The sequence below is a fragment of the Solea solea genome, chromosome 14 (assembly GCF_958295425.1).
Source record: "Solea solea chromosome 14, fSolSol10.1, whole genome shotgun sequence".
NCBI lineage: Eukaryota > Metazoa > Chordata > Actinopteri > Pleuronectiformes > Soleidae > Solea > Solea solea.
Window position 1 is genome coordinate 16,651,054 of NC_081147.1, and position 15,589 is coordinate 16,666,642.

Genomic DNA, 15,589 nt, shown 5'->3' on the forward strand with positions numbered 1-15,589 from the left:
GACACAGAAAGAGACGGAGAAGGGCAGGTTTATCTTTCGCTGTCCAAGGTACTGAAATTGTGTCGGCTAAACATCACGTTTGAATATGAAAAGCATGAGTTTGAATTAGATAACTGCAAGTCTAACCTCTAAAGGAGAATCTGGTTCATCCAGGATGTTCTTTTCACTCTGCATCCGCTGCATCGTTGCTGTAGAACTGGGGTCCATTATCAGCACGTTCTGACTACCAGCTCTGCCGGACTTACAGTCACTCTTTCTGGAGTCAGTCGTCCTGCACACCTCGTAATTGTACACGTGTTGGAGAGTCCCTTGTCCACCCAAAGTGTCTGAGTAACGTGGTGGATAATATGGAATCACAGGGAGATTGGAGTGATAGAGGAAGCGAGACTGTCTCCATCTGTAGATTTTCACTGAGATAATAACCACTAAACACGTGATGAAGAGGAAGGAAACTACAGCCAGAGCCAACACTAAGTAAAAAGTCAGGTTGTCATTGTACTCCTTGTCCTGTTTAAAGTCAGTGAACTCCGACAGCACTTCAGAGAAGCTGTCCGCCACCGCCACGTTAACAATGACTGTAGCTGAACGAGAGGGCTGTCCGTTGTCCTCCACCATTACAGTCAGTTTTTGGTTAACAGGATCTTTATCAGTCACTTGGCGGATAGTTCTTATTTCTCCATTCTGTAAGCCCACTTCAAACAGCGCCCTGTCTGTGGCTTTCTGGAGTTTATAGGAGAGCCAGGCATTCTGTCCAGAGTCCACATCAACAGCCACCACTTTAGAGACCAGATAGCCCACATCTGCTGAACGAGGCACCATCTCACCCACCACATAGCCACCAGTCTGGACTGGGTACAGAACCTGAGGGGGGTTATCGTTCTGGTCCTTGATCAGTATCTTCACAGTCACATTACTACTGAGTGGAGGAGAACCTCCATCCTGAGCTTTGACGCGGAAGTGGAAATCTTTGATCTGCTCGTAGTCAAAAGAGCGCACTGCATGTATGACTCCACTATCAGCACTAACGGACACATATGAGGAGACTGGCACTCCGTTAACAGAGGAGTCCTCCAGTATGTAAGAAACACGGGCATTCTGGTTCCAGTCAGCGTCTCTGGCATTCACTGTGAATATAGACAGACCTGGTGTGTTGTTTTCTACAATGTAGGCCTCATATGAGCTCCTCTCAAAGACAGGCGCGTTGTCATTCACATCAGAGATGTGTAAGGTGAGAGTGACGCTGCTGGAGAGAGAGGGCACTCCCTCGTCAGAGCACGTCACGGTTATAGTATACTCAGAGGCTCTCTCTCTGTCTAATTCACTATTTGTTAGTATACTATAGAAATTATTTGAGGTAAACTTAATTTCAAATGGCAGGTTTTCATTTATCAAACAATTGACTTTCCCATTGTTTTCAGAATCTGGGTCATTTACACTCATTAAAGCTACTACTGTATTTTGGGCTGAAGACTCCGGTATTGAGCCTGATGTGGATATCATATTTACTACAGGACTATTATCATTCACGTCAATTACGTCAATAATTATTTTACTGGAGTCCGAGAGTCCACCTTGATCAACCGCCTCTATATCGACGTGATAGTGTTTTTCTTTTTCGTAGTCTATTGTACCATCTAGTATCACCTCACCCTGACTATTAATGTGAAATAATTTTGAAACCGTGTCCATGCTATTCCCAATTACGTAGGTCACTTTTCCATTTGAGCCTTTGTCTGCATCAGAAGCACTGACCACAGTGACGACGGTTCCGTTTACGGAGTTTTCAGTAATGGTTGCTTTGTAAACGGGTTTACTAAAAACTGGGGCATTGTCGTTTATATCCAACACAGTCACACGAATCTGCATTGTTCCAGTCATTTGTGGTTCTCCTCCATCCTCCGCGGTCAAAACTAACGATATGTGTTCCTGCTCCTCTCGGTCCAAGGGTTTTTGTAAAATCATCTCTACCTTTTTGCTTCCATCTGACTGAGAATGAAGTTTAAGCAAAAAATGATCGCTCGGCTTTAGACTGTATGTCTGAAGTCCATTCTTTTCAATATCGGGATCAAACGCTTTCTCTAGCAAGAACTTGGAGCCGATGACTGCAGACTCGCTTATTTCAAATCTTCTTTCCTCCTTCTGGAATACCGGGGCGTTGTCGTTAATGTCGGTTATTTCTACAGTGACTGGGAATAACTCTAATGGGTTTTCTAGAGTAATTTGAAAATGCAAAGCACAAGGCGTTGTCTGTCTGCACAGCGACTCGCGGTCAATCTTTTCTTTGACAAGGAGGACTCCCCTTTCTCTGTTGAGCTCAATATACTGAGCACTGTCTCCGGTATAAATACGAGCTTTACCCGACTTCAGTCGTCTGAGGTCTAAACCTAAATCTAGTACTACGTTAGAGACCAGAGATCCTTTCATCATTTCCTCCGGAATCGAGTAAGTAACCTGTCCGTTCACAGGACTCAGGCAGAAAATGGAGAAAAACAACAGTACTTGCCGCTTCATTGTTCGCGCTGACGCTTCTGTTGCACAGCAGATAGAGCGTGTTATTCCGTTTAGAGTATGATCCCACTAATTGTAAAAAAAAGTGAAGAGAAATATAGACGAAAACCAAACAAAGAAAAATAGCAATCCGACTGAAGAGAACTATAAATGGCACCGATCGCCGAAATGTGCATTCTCCATCTGAGAGTGTGCCTCAGCATTATGCCAGAACGATGACCGGGGAGGATCTGTTACAAAAGCAACTCTCCACTGCAACACGCTGGGCAACAGCGGCCCAATGAGTTCAAATTGCGAAGGTGCATGGGAAAAGCAGCAGCATTATCATTCAAATAAGTATGTTACAATAAGAGAAAACTTACTACCACAAATAGCCTATGCAAAATATGTGAATATAATATTTAAAAATTAAGTCTGATTACCCTAATTCTTGGCTATTTTATATTTGTGTATACAGTACATATATATATATATGTGTATGTGCGTGTGTGTGTGTGCAATCATTTACACGGATGCCAGAAGCTACAACAGACCAGGGAAACACATTCAAGGTAGAGTGAAAAAGGAAAACAAAGAAAAAACCGTGGTTTTACTGTCGCTGTCCTTGGTGCTGAATGTATACCGGCTTGACTGCTTTCAACAACTTATGGGTCTCACACTACGCAAAAACTCTTACAGAGCTTAACTCCCAACCTCCAGAGCAGAGTCTGATAAATCGTAAACAAGGGACACTTACAATAATTTCGATTAACTAACCTCTAGAGGAGAGTCTGGTTCATCCAGGATGTTCTTTTCACTCTGTATCCGCTGCATCGTCCCTGTAGAACTGGGGTCCATTATCAGCACGTTCTGACTACCAGCTCTGCCGAACTTACAGTCACTCTTTCTGGAGTCAGTCGTCCTGCACACCTCGTAATTGTACACGTGTTGCAGAGTCCCTGTCCCCCCCAAAGTGTCCGAGTAACGTGGTGGATAATATGGAATCACGGGTAGATTGGAGTGATACAGGACGCGAGACTGTCTCCATCTGTAGATTTTCACTGATATAATAACCACTAAACACGTGATGAAGAGGAAGGAAACTACAGCCAGAGCCAACACTAAGTAAAAAGTCAGGTTGTCATTGTACTCCTTGTCCTGTTTAAAGTCAGTGAACTCCGACATCACTTCAGAGAAGCTGTCCGCCACCGCCACGTTAACAATGACTGTAGCCGAACGAGAGGGCTGTCCGTTGTCCTCCACTATAACAGTCAGTTTTTGATTGACAGGATCTTTATCAGTCACTTGGCGGATAGTTCTTATTTCTCCATTCTGTAAGCCCACTTCAAACAGCGCCCTGTCTGTGGCTTTCTGGAGTTTATAGGAGAGCCAGGCATTCTGTCCAGAGTCCACATCAACAGCCACCACTTTAGAGACCAGATAGCCCACATCTGCTGAACGAGGCACCATCTCACCCACCACAGAGCCACCAGACTGGACTGGGTACAGAACCTGAGGGGGGTTATCGTTCTGGTCCTGGATCAATATCTTCACAGTCACATTAGTACTGAGTGGAGGAGAACCTCCATCCTGTGCTTTTACACGGAAGTGGAAATCTTTGATCTGCTCGTAGTCAAAAGAGCGCACTGCATGTATGACTCCACTATCAGCACTAACGGACACATATGAGGAGACTGACACTCCGTTAACAGAGGAGTCCTCCAGTATGTAAGAAACACGGGCATTCTGGTTCCAGTCAGCGTCTCTGGCTTTCACTGTGAATATAGAGAGACCTGGTGTGTTGTTTTCTACAATGTAGGCCTCATATGAGCTCCTCTCAAAGACAGGCGCGTTGTCATTCACATCAGAGATGTGTAAGGTGAGAGTGACGCTGCTGGAGAGGGAGGGCACTCCCTCATCAGAGCACGTCACTGTTATATTATATTGGGACGCGGCCTCTCTGTCCAAAGCTACCTCTGTAACTATACTATAAAACCCATTCATTGTGTTTTGTATTTTAAAAGGAATGTCATCATTAATATGACACTTCACCTCTCCATTTCTGTCAGAGTCAGGGTCATTTACGCTTAGCATAGCAATAACAGTATTGTCAAGAGAGTCTTCTAAAATGGTGTCCGATTTAGATAGTATTTTTATCTGAGGACTGTTGTCATTAACATCAATAATATCTACCAATATTTTACTGGAATCAGAGAGTCCACCATTATCTATAGCCTCGATGTCAATTTGGAAGAGTTTAGCTTTTTCATAATCGATTTCACCGATCAGAATAACCTTTCCAGTATTTCTGTCAATGTGAAACAGATCGGATAAACGCCGCTTGCTGTTTGATATTGCGTATGATATTTCTGCATTGGAGCCTCCATCTTTGTCAGACGCACTAACAGTAAGAACACTCGTTCCCTTTGGTGCATTTTCAGTTATTGTTGCTTTGTATAGTGACTTGGTGAAGACCGGAGCGTTGTCGTTTGCATCTAACACATTAACTGTTATCTGCATTGTCCCTGACATACGCGGCTTTCCGCCATCTAGAGCAGTTAATAACAGTGATATTTGCTCCTGCTGCTCTCGATCTAATGGCTTCTGTAGAACCATTTCGACCTTTTTACTCCCGTCTGCTTGATTCTCTAGTTTCAATGCGAAGTTGTTTGTTGGTTTAAGTGAATAGCTTTGCAAGCCATTTTCACCAATATCAGCGTCGATGGCTTTCTCCAGGACAAATTTAGAGCCAATAACAGTAGACTCGCTGATTTCCAAACGTTTCTCGCTTGAAGCAAAGCTGGGTGCGTTGTCATTAATATCAGTGATTTCTATCGTTATGCGAAACAGTTCCATTGGATTTTCTAGTATCATTTGTAAATGTAAAGCGCAGGGCGTCGTCTCACCACACAAAGTCTCTCTGTCTATCCTCTCTTTGATCAGGAGGACACCTCTGTCTCTGTTCAGCTCGACATATTCTGCACTGTCTCCCGAATGAATACGAGCTCTCCCCGATTTGAGTCTTTTCAGATCTACACCTAAATCCTGAGCTACATTGCAGACTAAGGAGCCTTTCTCCATTTCTTCGGGAATCGAGTAGCTGACCTGCCCGAACACCACGGTAGCACACGTAATCAGGATGAACAATAGCACTTGCCGTCTCATCATTTTCTGCGAGTATTCCTGGGTCATATGAAAACACAGCGATCCATACAAATATCCGTAAATTGTCCGAAATAACTCCAAGAAATCAGAAGCAAAAATCCCCGCTTTTCATGTCCACTAACACTTGTCTATATGCAGAGGGTTGGAGTCTGTTGTATTGTCGAACGTTACACAGTCAAAGGGGGAGGTACAGTTCCAAGCCCTGTCAAAGACTGCCACACTCTGGCCAATAGCGGCCCTTTCTGTTCAATACACCAAACAGCAACAAAGGGGACAGGGATGATATGATGAAGTTGCTATAGAAAAACAGACCATTTTATTAATGATAATTAATATCATAATCACTATTATTATTATGATTATTATTATTATTATTATTATTGTTATTAGTACTTGTAGTGGTAGGATTACGTCCGTGATGATTGTGTAATCACTAAGAATTACTGGTTGCGAATTCAATGAGGATGAACTGAGATGATGAAGAGTGAAACAAATCATTTCAGACAAACAAAGTCTTATATCTATTTGCCCACAGTCATACCATCACAATTATATTAATATTCCAAAAACACAAAGATTTTTATAAACAGTGAATTCCAACCTCTAGTGGAGAGTCTGGTTCATCCAGGATGCTCTTTTCACTCTGTATCCGCTGCATCGTCGCTGTAGAACTGGGGTCCATTATCAGCACGTTCTGACTACCAGCTCTGCCGAACTTACAGTCACTCTTTCTTGAGTCAGTAGTCCTGCACACCTCGTAATTGTACACGTGTTGGAGAGTCCCTGTCCCCCCCAAAGTGTCTGAGTAACGTGGTGGATAATATGGAATCACAGGGAGATTGGAGTGATACAGCACACGAGACTGTCTCCATCTGTAAATTTTCACTGAGATAATAACCACTAAACACGTGATGAAGAGAAAGGAAACTACAGCCAGAGCCAACACTAAGTAAAAAGTCAGGTTGTCATTGTACTCCTTGTCCTGTTTAAAGTCAGTGAACTCCGACATCACTTCAGAGAAGCTGTCCGCCACCGCCACGTTAACAATGACTGTAGCTGAACGAGAGGGCTGTCCGTTGTCCTCCACTATAACGGTCAGTTTTTGATTGACAGGATCTTTATCAGTCACTTGGCGGATAGTTCTTATTTCTCCATTCTGTAAGCCCACTTCAAACAGCGCCCTGTCTGTGGCTTTCTGGAGTTTATAGGAGAGCCAGGCATTCTGTCCAGAGTCCACATCAACAGCCACCACTTTAGAGACCAGATAGCCCACATCTGCTGAACGAGGCACCATCTCACCCACCACAGAGCCACCAGTCTGGACTGGGTACAGAACCTGGGGGGGATTATCGTTCTGGTCCTGGATCAGTATTTTCACAGTCACATTACTACTGAGTGGAGGAGAACCTCCATCCTGAGCTTTGACGCGGAAGTGGAAATCTTTGATCTGCTCGTAGTCAAAAGAGCGCACTGCATGTATGACTCCACTATCAGCACTAACGGACACATATGAGGAGACTGGCACTCCGTTAACAGAGTCCTCCAGTATGTAAGAAACACGGGCATTCTGGTTCCAGTCAGCGTCTCTGGCTTTCACTGTGAATATAGAGAGACCTGGTGTGTTGTTTTCTACAATGTAGGCCTCATATGAGCTCCTCTCAAAGACAGGCGCGTTGTCATTCACATCAGAGATCTGTAAGGTGAGAGTGACGCTGCTGGAGAGGGAGGGCACGCCCTCATCATTGCACGTCACTGTTATGTTGTATCGAGCAGCGAGTTCTCTGTCTAGAGCGATCTCTGTAATTAAAGTATAAAACCCACTTAATGTTGTCTGTATTTTGAAGGGAATATCATTGTCAATGTTGCACTCTACTTTCCCATTATTCTCTGAATCTGGATCGCTTATGCTTAGCATTGCAATAACAGTGTTTGGTGGTGAGTCCTCAAGTATGGATTCAGATTTAGAAACAATGTTTATATGAGGATTATTGTCATTTATATCAATGACATCAACTATGACCTTAGTGGAATCAGAGAGCCCCCCACTGTCAATAACTTCAATATCGATCTGATAAGCGTTTGCTTTCTCATAATCTACTCCTCCGATGAGAATGATTTCACCACTTTTCGAGTCAATTTTAAACAGTTCATTTAAAAGACGTTTGCTAGGAGCTATCAGATACGATACTTCTCCGTTTGAGCCAATGTCTTTATCAGATGCACTTACAGTCGTTATACTGGTGCCCTTTGGAGAATTTTCCAGTATTTTTGCTCTGTACAGCGGTTTAGCGAATGTAGGTGCATTGTCATTCGCATCTAGTACGTTAATGAATATCTGCATCGTCCCCGACATTTGTGGCTCTCCTCCATCTAAAGCAGTCAGTAACAGTGAAATATAATTCTGTTTTTCTCGATCTAGTGGCTTCTGCAGCACCAGCTCTGCCTTTTTATTTCCATCTGCCTGATTTTCTAGTTTTAATACAAAGTTATCCACCGGAGTGAGTGAGTATTGCTGTAAGCCATTCGTCCCAATATCCGAATCAATTGCTTTCTCTAACATAAATTTCGATCCTATAACAGCGGACTCACTAATTTCAAAACGCTTATCTGCGTTTGTAAAACTGGGAGCATTGTCGTTTATATCGGTAATCTCCACAGTAACACGAAACAACTCCATTGGATTTTCCAGAATTAACTGGAAATGTAAAGCACAAGGCGTCATCTCTCCGCATAGAGCCTCTCTGTCTATTCTCTCTTGGATAAGGAGTACTCCCCTTTCTTTATTCAGCCCGATGTATTCTGCACTGCCTCCCGTGTAGACACGAGCTTTACCAGATCGTATTCTTTTAAGATCCAACCCTAAATCATGAGCGATGTTCCCGACGACTGAGCCTTTGGCCATTTCTTCGGGAATCGAGTAACTGACCTGCCCGATCACGTAGCCGAGGCATAGAGCCGAAAGAAACAACAGTACTTGCCGTCTCATTGTTCTGTCCGACAACAGTCCGTTTCTTAATCCAACAAATGAAAATATCTCCCCTTGTAGTCAATGCGCAGTTAATCAGCAAATGTAAAAAACGAAAGATGTGCTAAATCCAAAAAAAGAAAGCTACAGAATATCACATTTCCACGCAGTGCTGCTTGTAAGCACGGACTGTACATGTCTGCCTTTCTCTGATTGTGTCCAACAAATCGAATCGAAGGGGCAGGGCATGATAGAAAAAAAGAAAAACAACATCAAGATAAATCGCAACTCGCTTGGCAACAGCGACCCTTTGAGTTAACAGAACAAATTACACATACTACAAATGAATATATGTTCAGAGCAAAGTAACACTGTTCAAACGAAAATAAAACCAGAGTAAATGTGACCGTCGATTAAATATTGTAATGCTTCTAACACACTGAGATAATGACTTTTAATATGTGTTTTTAAGAGCCTGTTAGGATACTAAAATTACAGATAAGTTGACTTTATTCATTCAAAGCTAATATGAAAAAAAGATAAAGGCAATACGCACCATGGGGCGATGTCGCTGTCCATGGTGCTGAACCAAAGCAATGTAAAACGTTGGCTTTTAAACCTGGTCTAGCATCCTACTCAAATCAACAAATCCGTGCAACAGTACCATGAGCTCGGTAAGAATAGAATTGTAATGTGTCTGTTAAAAAAGCGGAAGTGCATCGAGGATTTGAGTGAGAGAGAGAGAGAGAGAGAGAGAGAGAGAGAGAGGAAAGAACAAGGAACATGCACTGCCTCTGTCCATGGTCCTGATATTTGTGAGCAGACACAAACACGTGAATCTGATAAGAACAATTAGTTTTTTCTAACCTCTAGAGGGGAGTCTGGTTCATCCAGGATGCTCTTTTCACTCCGCTGCATCGTCCCTGTAAAACTGGGGTCCATTATCAGCACGTTCTGACTACCAGCTCTGCCGTACTTACAGTCACTCTTTCTGGAGTCAGTCGTCCTGCACACCTCGTAATTGTACACGTGTTGGAGAGTCCCTGTCCCCCCCAAAGTGTCCGAGTAACGTGGTGGATAATATGGAATCACAGGGAGATTTGAGTGATACAGGACGCGAGACTGTCTCCATCTGTAGATTTTCACTGAGATAATAACCACCAAACACGTGATGAAGAGAAAGGAAACTACAGCCAGAGCCAACACTAAGTAAAAGGTAAGGTTGTCATTGTACTCCTTGTCCTGTTTAAAGTCAGTGAACTCCGATAGCACTTCAGAGAAGCTGTCCGCAACCGCCACGTTAACAATGACTGTAGCTGAACGAGAGGGCTGTCCGTTGTCCTCCACTATGACAGTCAGCTTTTGATTGACAGGATCTTTATCAGTCACTTGGCGGATAGTTCTTATTTCTCCATTCTGTAAGCCCACTTCAAACAGCGCCCTGTCTGTGGCTTTCTGGAGTTTATAGGAGAGCCAGGCATTCTGTCCGGAGTCCACATCAACAGCCACCACTTTAGAGACCAGATAGCCCACATCTGCTGAACGAGGCACCATCTCACCCACCACAGAGCCACCAGTCTGGACTGGGTACAGAACCTGTGGAGGGTTGTCGTTCTGGTCCTGGATCAGTATTTTCACAGTCACATTACTACTGAGTGGAGGAGAACCTCCATCTTGAGCTTTTATGTGGAAGTGGAAATCTTTGATCTGCTCGTAGTCAAAAGAGCGCCCTGCATGTATGACTCCACTATCAGCACTAACGGACACATATGAGGAGACTGGCACTCCGTTAACAGAGGAGTCCTCCAGTATGTAAGAAACACGGGCATTCTGGTTCCAGTCAGCGTCTCTGGCTTTCACTGTGAATATAGAGAGACCTGGTGTGTTGTTTTCTACAATGTAGGCCTCATATGAGCTCCTCTCAAAGACAGGCGCGTTGTCATTCACATCAGAGATCTGTAAATTGAGAGTGACGCTGCTGGAGAGGGAGGGCACGCCCTCATCAGAGCACGTCACTGTTATATTATACTCTGAGGCTCTCTCTCTGTCTAATTCACTGTCGGTTACTAAACTAAAGAATTTTTTCGACGTTGTTTTCATCTGAAAGGGCACGTGTTCGTCGATATAACATGCAACTTTTCCATTTTCTCCAGAGTCAGGATCTTGAACATTAAATATAGTCACTACAGTTCCCACGTTCGAATTTTCTGAGATCGAATTTGTTCTAGACATTATGTTAATAGACGGAGGATTGTCGTTGGTATCAGTCACGTCAACTATAATCTTACATGATTCTGTTAGTCCTCCATCATCACTAGCTTGTACGTGTATTTCATAGTGCTTTGCCTTTTCATAATCCAGGATTTGAGTTAAAGATACCACACCACTATCTTCGTCAATTCTAAACATAACGGGTACATCATCCAGCGTATTTGTTATCGAATATGTCACTTTTCCATTGGAACCTTCATCTGCATCTAGAGCACTAACGGTCGCCAAAACTGTGCCTTTTGAAGCAGTCTCCATTATAACAACCTTATATACTTCCTGTGTAAATACTGGGGCATTGTCGTTGGCGTCTAGCACTGAAATGTGTATCTGCATTGTTCCCGACAGCTGAGGATCACCGCCATCAGTGGCAGTGAGCGTTAACGAGAGGTGCTGTTGCGTCTCTCTGTCTAGTTGTTTTTGCAAAACCATTTCCACCTTTTTGCTGCCATCTTGTTGATTTTGCAGTTTCAAATGAAAGTTATCTGTAGGTTTTAACGCATAACTCTGCAGCCCGTTTACACCGACGTCAAGATCCATAGCTCTTTCAAGCACAAATTTCGCTCCAATCACAGCCGACTCACTAATCCTGAATTTCATCTCGTCCTTTTTGAAGCTGGGTGCATTATCGTTAATGTCATTAATTTCGACTGTAACGGTGAAAAATTCAATCGGGTCCTCCAATGTAATCTGAAGATGTAAAGCACAAGGTGTAGTCTGCCCGCATAGCGCCTCTCTGTCGATCCTCTCTTTCACAAGCAGAACTCCTCTGTCTTTATTCAGCTCAATGTAGGCTGCGTTGTCCTCCGTATAGATGCGAGCTTTACCCGACCTCAGCCTTTTTACGTCGACCCCTAAATCTTGCGCGATGTTACCAACGAGAGATCCTTTTGACATTTCCTCGGGTACGGAATAGGTGACCTGGCCAAACACGGAGCCGAGAAAAAGCATCAAGGCAAACAACAGTACTTGCCGTCTCATTGTTCTATTCCACATGTGATCATCGACGAGTCCTGTAGATGAAAAGATTGCTGTATTCCGAAGAAAACACGTTCTTCTGAATTGTTGGAGATGAAAATATATCCGTGTTTCTCGTATTCGAAATAACTGAATAACAGTGCCAAAATGTCCGGGCTTCTTCGACGACGCCTGTGTGCTGTATGTGTCTCTTTCTCTGCTTAATATCACAAAATGAAGGAGAAGGCTCTACGTTGGTCAACAGCGGCCCTGAGAGTCCAAACACCTGCACTGCAGGAAACTACAATGCAGTAACATGTTCATTATGAAGAAATAACCTGAAATGCAGTTTTTACAAAACTAATAGGCCAGGTCGCGCCTCCTTTTCTAATTTCCAGACCACACAAAATGAAATGTGTAGTATCAATGCATTATTTAAAAACCTCTTTCCACATACGATGATTCAATGAGGTCTAGAAACAAACAGTCATTAGACGATCATTCAGGAGATCAATAGATTTCCAGCTGGAAAATCAGTTACACAAACAAGTTTGATGAAACTTAATCACAACAAAGGTGAACAAAAAAGCGAAGTGTCACAATATGGACGTACACATATTCTAAAATCATTTGATTTATGTCCTCAGAATTTACTACGAAATTAAAAAAGGTGTATGTCGATTATTTTCAACGCAACACATACATTGACTGAAATTCAAAGTGACTCAATAAACATTTAAAACGGTTTAAGTTTGTGCTTTAAAAAAACCCACATTTCTTTAGACATCATCAGAGCAACAACTCAGTGACTTTATTCAGCCACAATATGTAAACATGATCACGTGAAAAGCAAAGCAAATCGTAAGGCAAAAGCTCTCAAGTTGTGTGTCACTAAGCGATGATCACCAATACGTAATGCAGACAACATGAAGCAATCCACTCCACCCGGTATTTTGATAAAATGTAGAGTATTTGTTAATAAGTCATACGGGATACATGGAAACAATAAGCACGTGTAAAAAAAATATTAAAAAGCACACTGATAGAGAGGATGGGGTATTTTTTTTCTGAAAGGTGCAATGCAAGCATGTCTTTGACGGAGAAAACTTGCATACTACTTCAGATATGTTTTAACAACCCAACACATCCTTAAAAACTGTGTTAAACACAAAGTATAAATACCTGCCAAAAATAAAAAGTACCATCAAAAATGTAATGCAACATTTTGTGTCATTCAAGGAGACGAACCTCTAGAGGAGAGTCTGGTTCATCCAGGATGTTCTTTTCACTCTGCATCCGCTGCATCGTCCCTGTAGAACTGGGGTCCATTATCAGCACGTTCTGACTACCAGCTCTGCCGAACTTACAGTCACTCTTTCTGGAGTCAGTCGTCCTGCACACCTCGTAATTGTACACGTGTTGGAGAGTCCCTGTCCCGCCCAAAGTGTCCGAGTAACGTGGTGGATAATATGGAATCACAGGGAGATTTGAGTGATACAGGACGCGAGACTGTCTCCATCTGTAGATTTTCACTGAGATAATAACCACTAAACATGTGATGAAGAGGAAGGAAACTACAGCCAGAGCCAACACTAAGTAAAATGTCAGGTTGTCATTGTACTCCTTGTCCTGTTTAAAGTCAGTGAACTCCGACATCACTTCAGAGAAGCTGTCCGCCACCGCCACGTTAACAATGACTGTAGCTGAACGAGAGGGCTGTCCGTTGTCCTCCACTGTAACAGTCAGTTTTTGATTGACAGGATCTTTATCAGTCACTTGGCGGATAGTTCTTATTTCTCCATTCTGTAAGCCCACTTCAAACAGCGCCCTGTCTGTGGCTTTCTGGAGTTTATAAGAGAGCCAGGCATTCTGTCCAGAGTCCACATCAACAGCCACCACTTTAGAGACCAGATAGCCCACATCTGCTGAACGAGGCACCATCTCACCCACCACAGAGCCACCAGTCTGCACTGGGTACAGAACCTGAGGGGGGTTATCGTTCTGGTCCTGGATCAGTATTTTCACAGTCACATTACTACTGAGTGGAGGAGAACCTCCATCCTGAGCTTTGACGCGGAAGTGGAAATCTTTGATCTGCTCGTAGTCAAAAGAGCGCACTGCATGTATGACTCCACTATCAGCACTAACGGACACATATGAGGAGACTGGCACTCCGTTAACAGAGGAGTCCTCCAGTATGTAAGAAACACGGGCATTCTGGTTCCAGTCAGCGTCTCTGGCTTTCACTGTGAATATAGAGAGACCTGGTGTGTTGTTTTCTACAATGTAGGCCTCATATGAGCTCCTCTCAAAGACAGGCGCGTTGTCATTCACATCAGAGATGTGTAAGGTGAGAGTGACGCTGCTGGAGAGGGAGGGCACACCCTCATCAGAACACGTCACTGTTATATTATACTCTGAGGCTCTCTCTCTGTCTAATTCACTGTCTGTAACTAAACTATAGAAACCATTCGATGTGTTTTCAATAATAAGCGGTAAACTGTCACCAATAAAACATTTAACCACTCCATTATTATCCGAGTCAGCATCATGCACGTTCATCACCGCGACAACTGTCTTTAACATAGAATCCTCCGGTATAGATTGGGTAGTTGACATCATATCTATTACTGGAGCATTGTCGTTCACGTCAATAATGTCAAATATTATTTTGCAAGAGTCGGTGAGTCCACCTTGATCTCTTGCTTTAACCTGCAGCTGATAATGTTTTGATGTTTCGTAATCTAATGATCCAATCAAACGAATCTCTCCGTTTGTACCATGTATTTCAAATAAATCCAATATTCCTTCAGTGTTACTTGATAAAGAATATGTTAATAAAGCGTTTGCTCCTTGATCTAGATCTGTAGCAGCCACAGTCAGTAATGACGTTCCCTTCAAAGTATTTTCAGCTAAACTGGCTTTGTATGTCGTCTGCGTAAACACTGGAGCATTATCATTTGCGTCTAATACAGTTATATGAATTTGCACTGTCCCAGACAGTTGGGGTTCACCTCCATCTATGGCACTTAATGTTAGAGTCAGATGTTCTTGTTTTTCCCGATCAAGGGGTTTCTCCAAGACCATCTCTACCTCCCTTTCTCCCGCACCATCACTGAGCTTTAAAATGAAGTTGTTTGTTGGGTTAAGGGAGTAGCGCTTGAGTCCGTTCATTCCAACATCAAAATCGAATGCTTTTTCTAATACAAATCGGGCTCCTCTGACAGCCGACTCGCTTATCTCAAACAACATATTATTCATTTTGAATGCAGGCGCATTGTCGTTTATATCTGTTATTTCAACGGTAACACGATAGAACTCGATGGGATTTTCCAAAATTATTTGAAAATGTAAAGCGCACGGAGTCGTCTGTTTGCATAACGCCTCCCTGTCTATTCTCTCTTTGATGAGAAGGACGCCCTTCTCTTTATTCAGCTCGATGTACTCAGCACTGTTTCCAACATGCACACGAGCTTTCCCTGTTTTTAAACGTTTTAAATCTAGACCTAAATCTTGTGCGATATTTCCGACCAGTGAGCCCTTTGACATTTCCTCGGGGATAGAATAGCTGACCTGCCCAAGCACGAAAGACAGAGAGAGCATCGAGAAAAACAATAGCACTTGCCGTTTCATTGTTTCGTTCGACGATTTTCAACCACCACAGAAAATTAGAAATCAATCCAAAGAAACACAATATTCCACACAGGGCAACGCTAAAATAAAAACCAGAGGCAATGGATGCCGATA

At 43.1% G+C, this 15,589-nt stretch overlaps 1 protein-coding gene across 38 annotated transcripts in view; it reads right to left on the bottom strand.

Annotated features, from left to right (window-relative positions):
* Positions 1-15,589, bottom strand: part of LOC131472450 (protocadherin gamma-A11-like) — a 223,708-nt gene that overhangs the window by 72,568 nt on the left and 135,551 nt on the right. Inside the window, exon 1 of one of the 38 annotated variants that reach the window (XM_058649650.1) lies at positions 9,485-12,026. The exons of 31 other annotated variants lie outside the window; for them this stretch is intronic. In XM_058649650.1, the coding sequence (XP_058505633.1) occupies positions 9,485-11,881 (2,397 nt within the window). In that variant the 5' untranslated portion in view covers positions 11,882-12,026. Of the gene's footprint in view, positions 1-126; positions 2,761-3,264; positions 5,878-6,253; positions 8,851-9,484; positions 12,027-15,589 lie in introns of those variants that run through there. 6 more of the 38 variants (XM_058649675.1, XM_058649655.1, XM_058649678.1 and 3 more) reach the window with 6 other exon arrangements.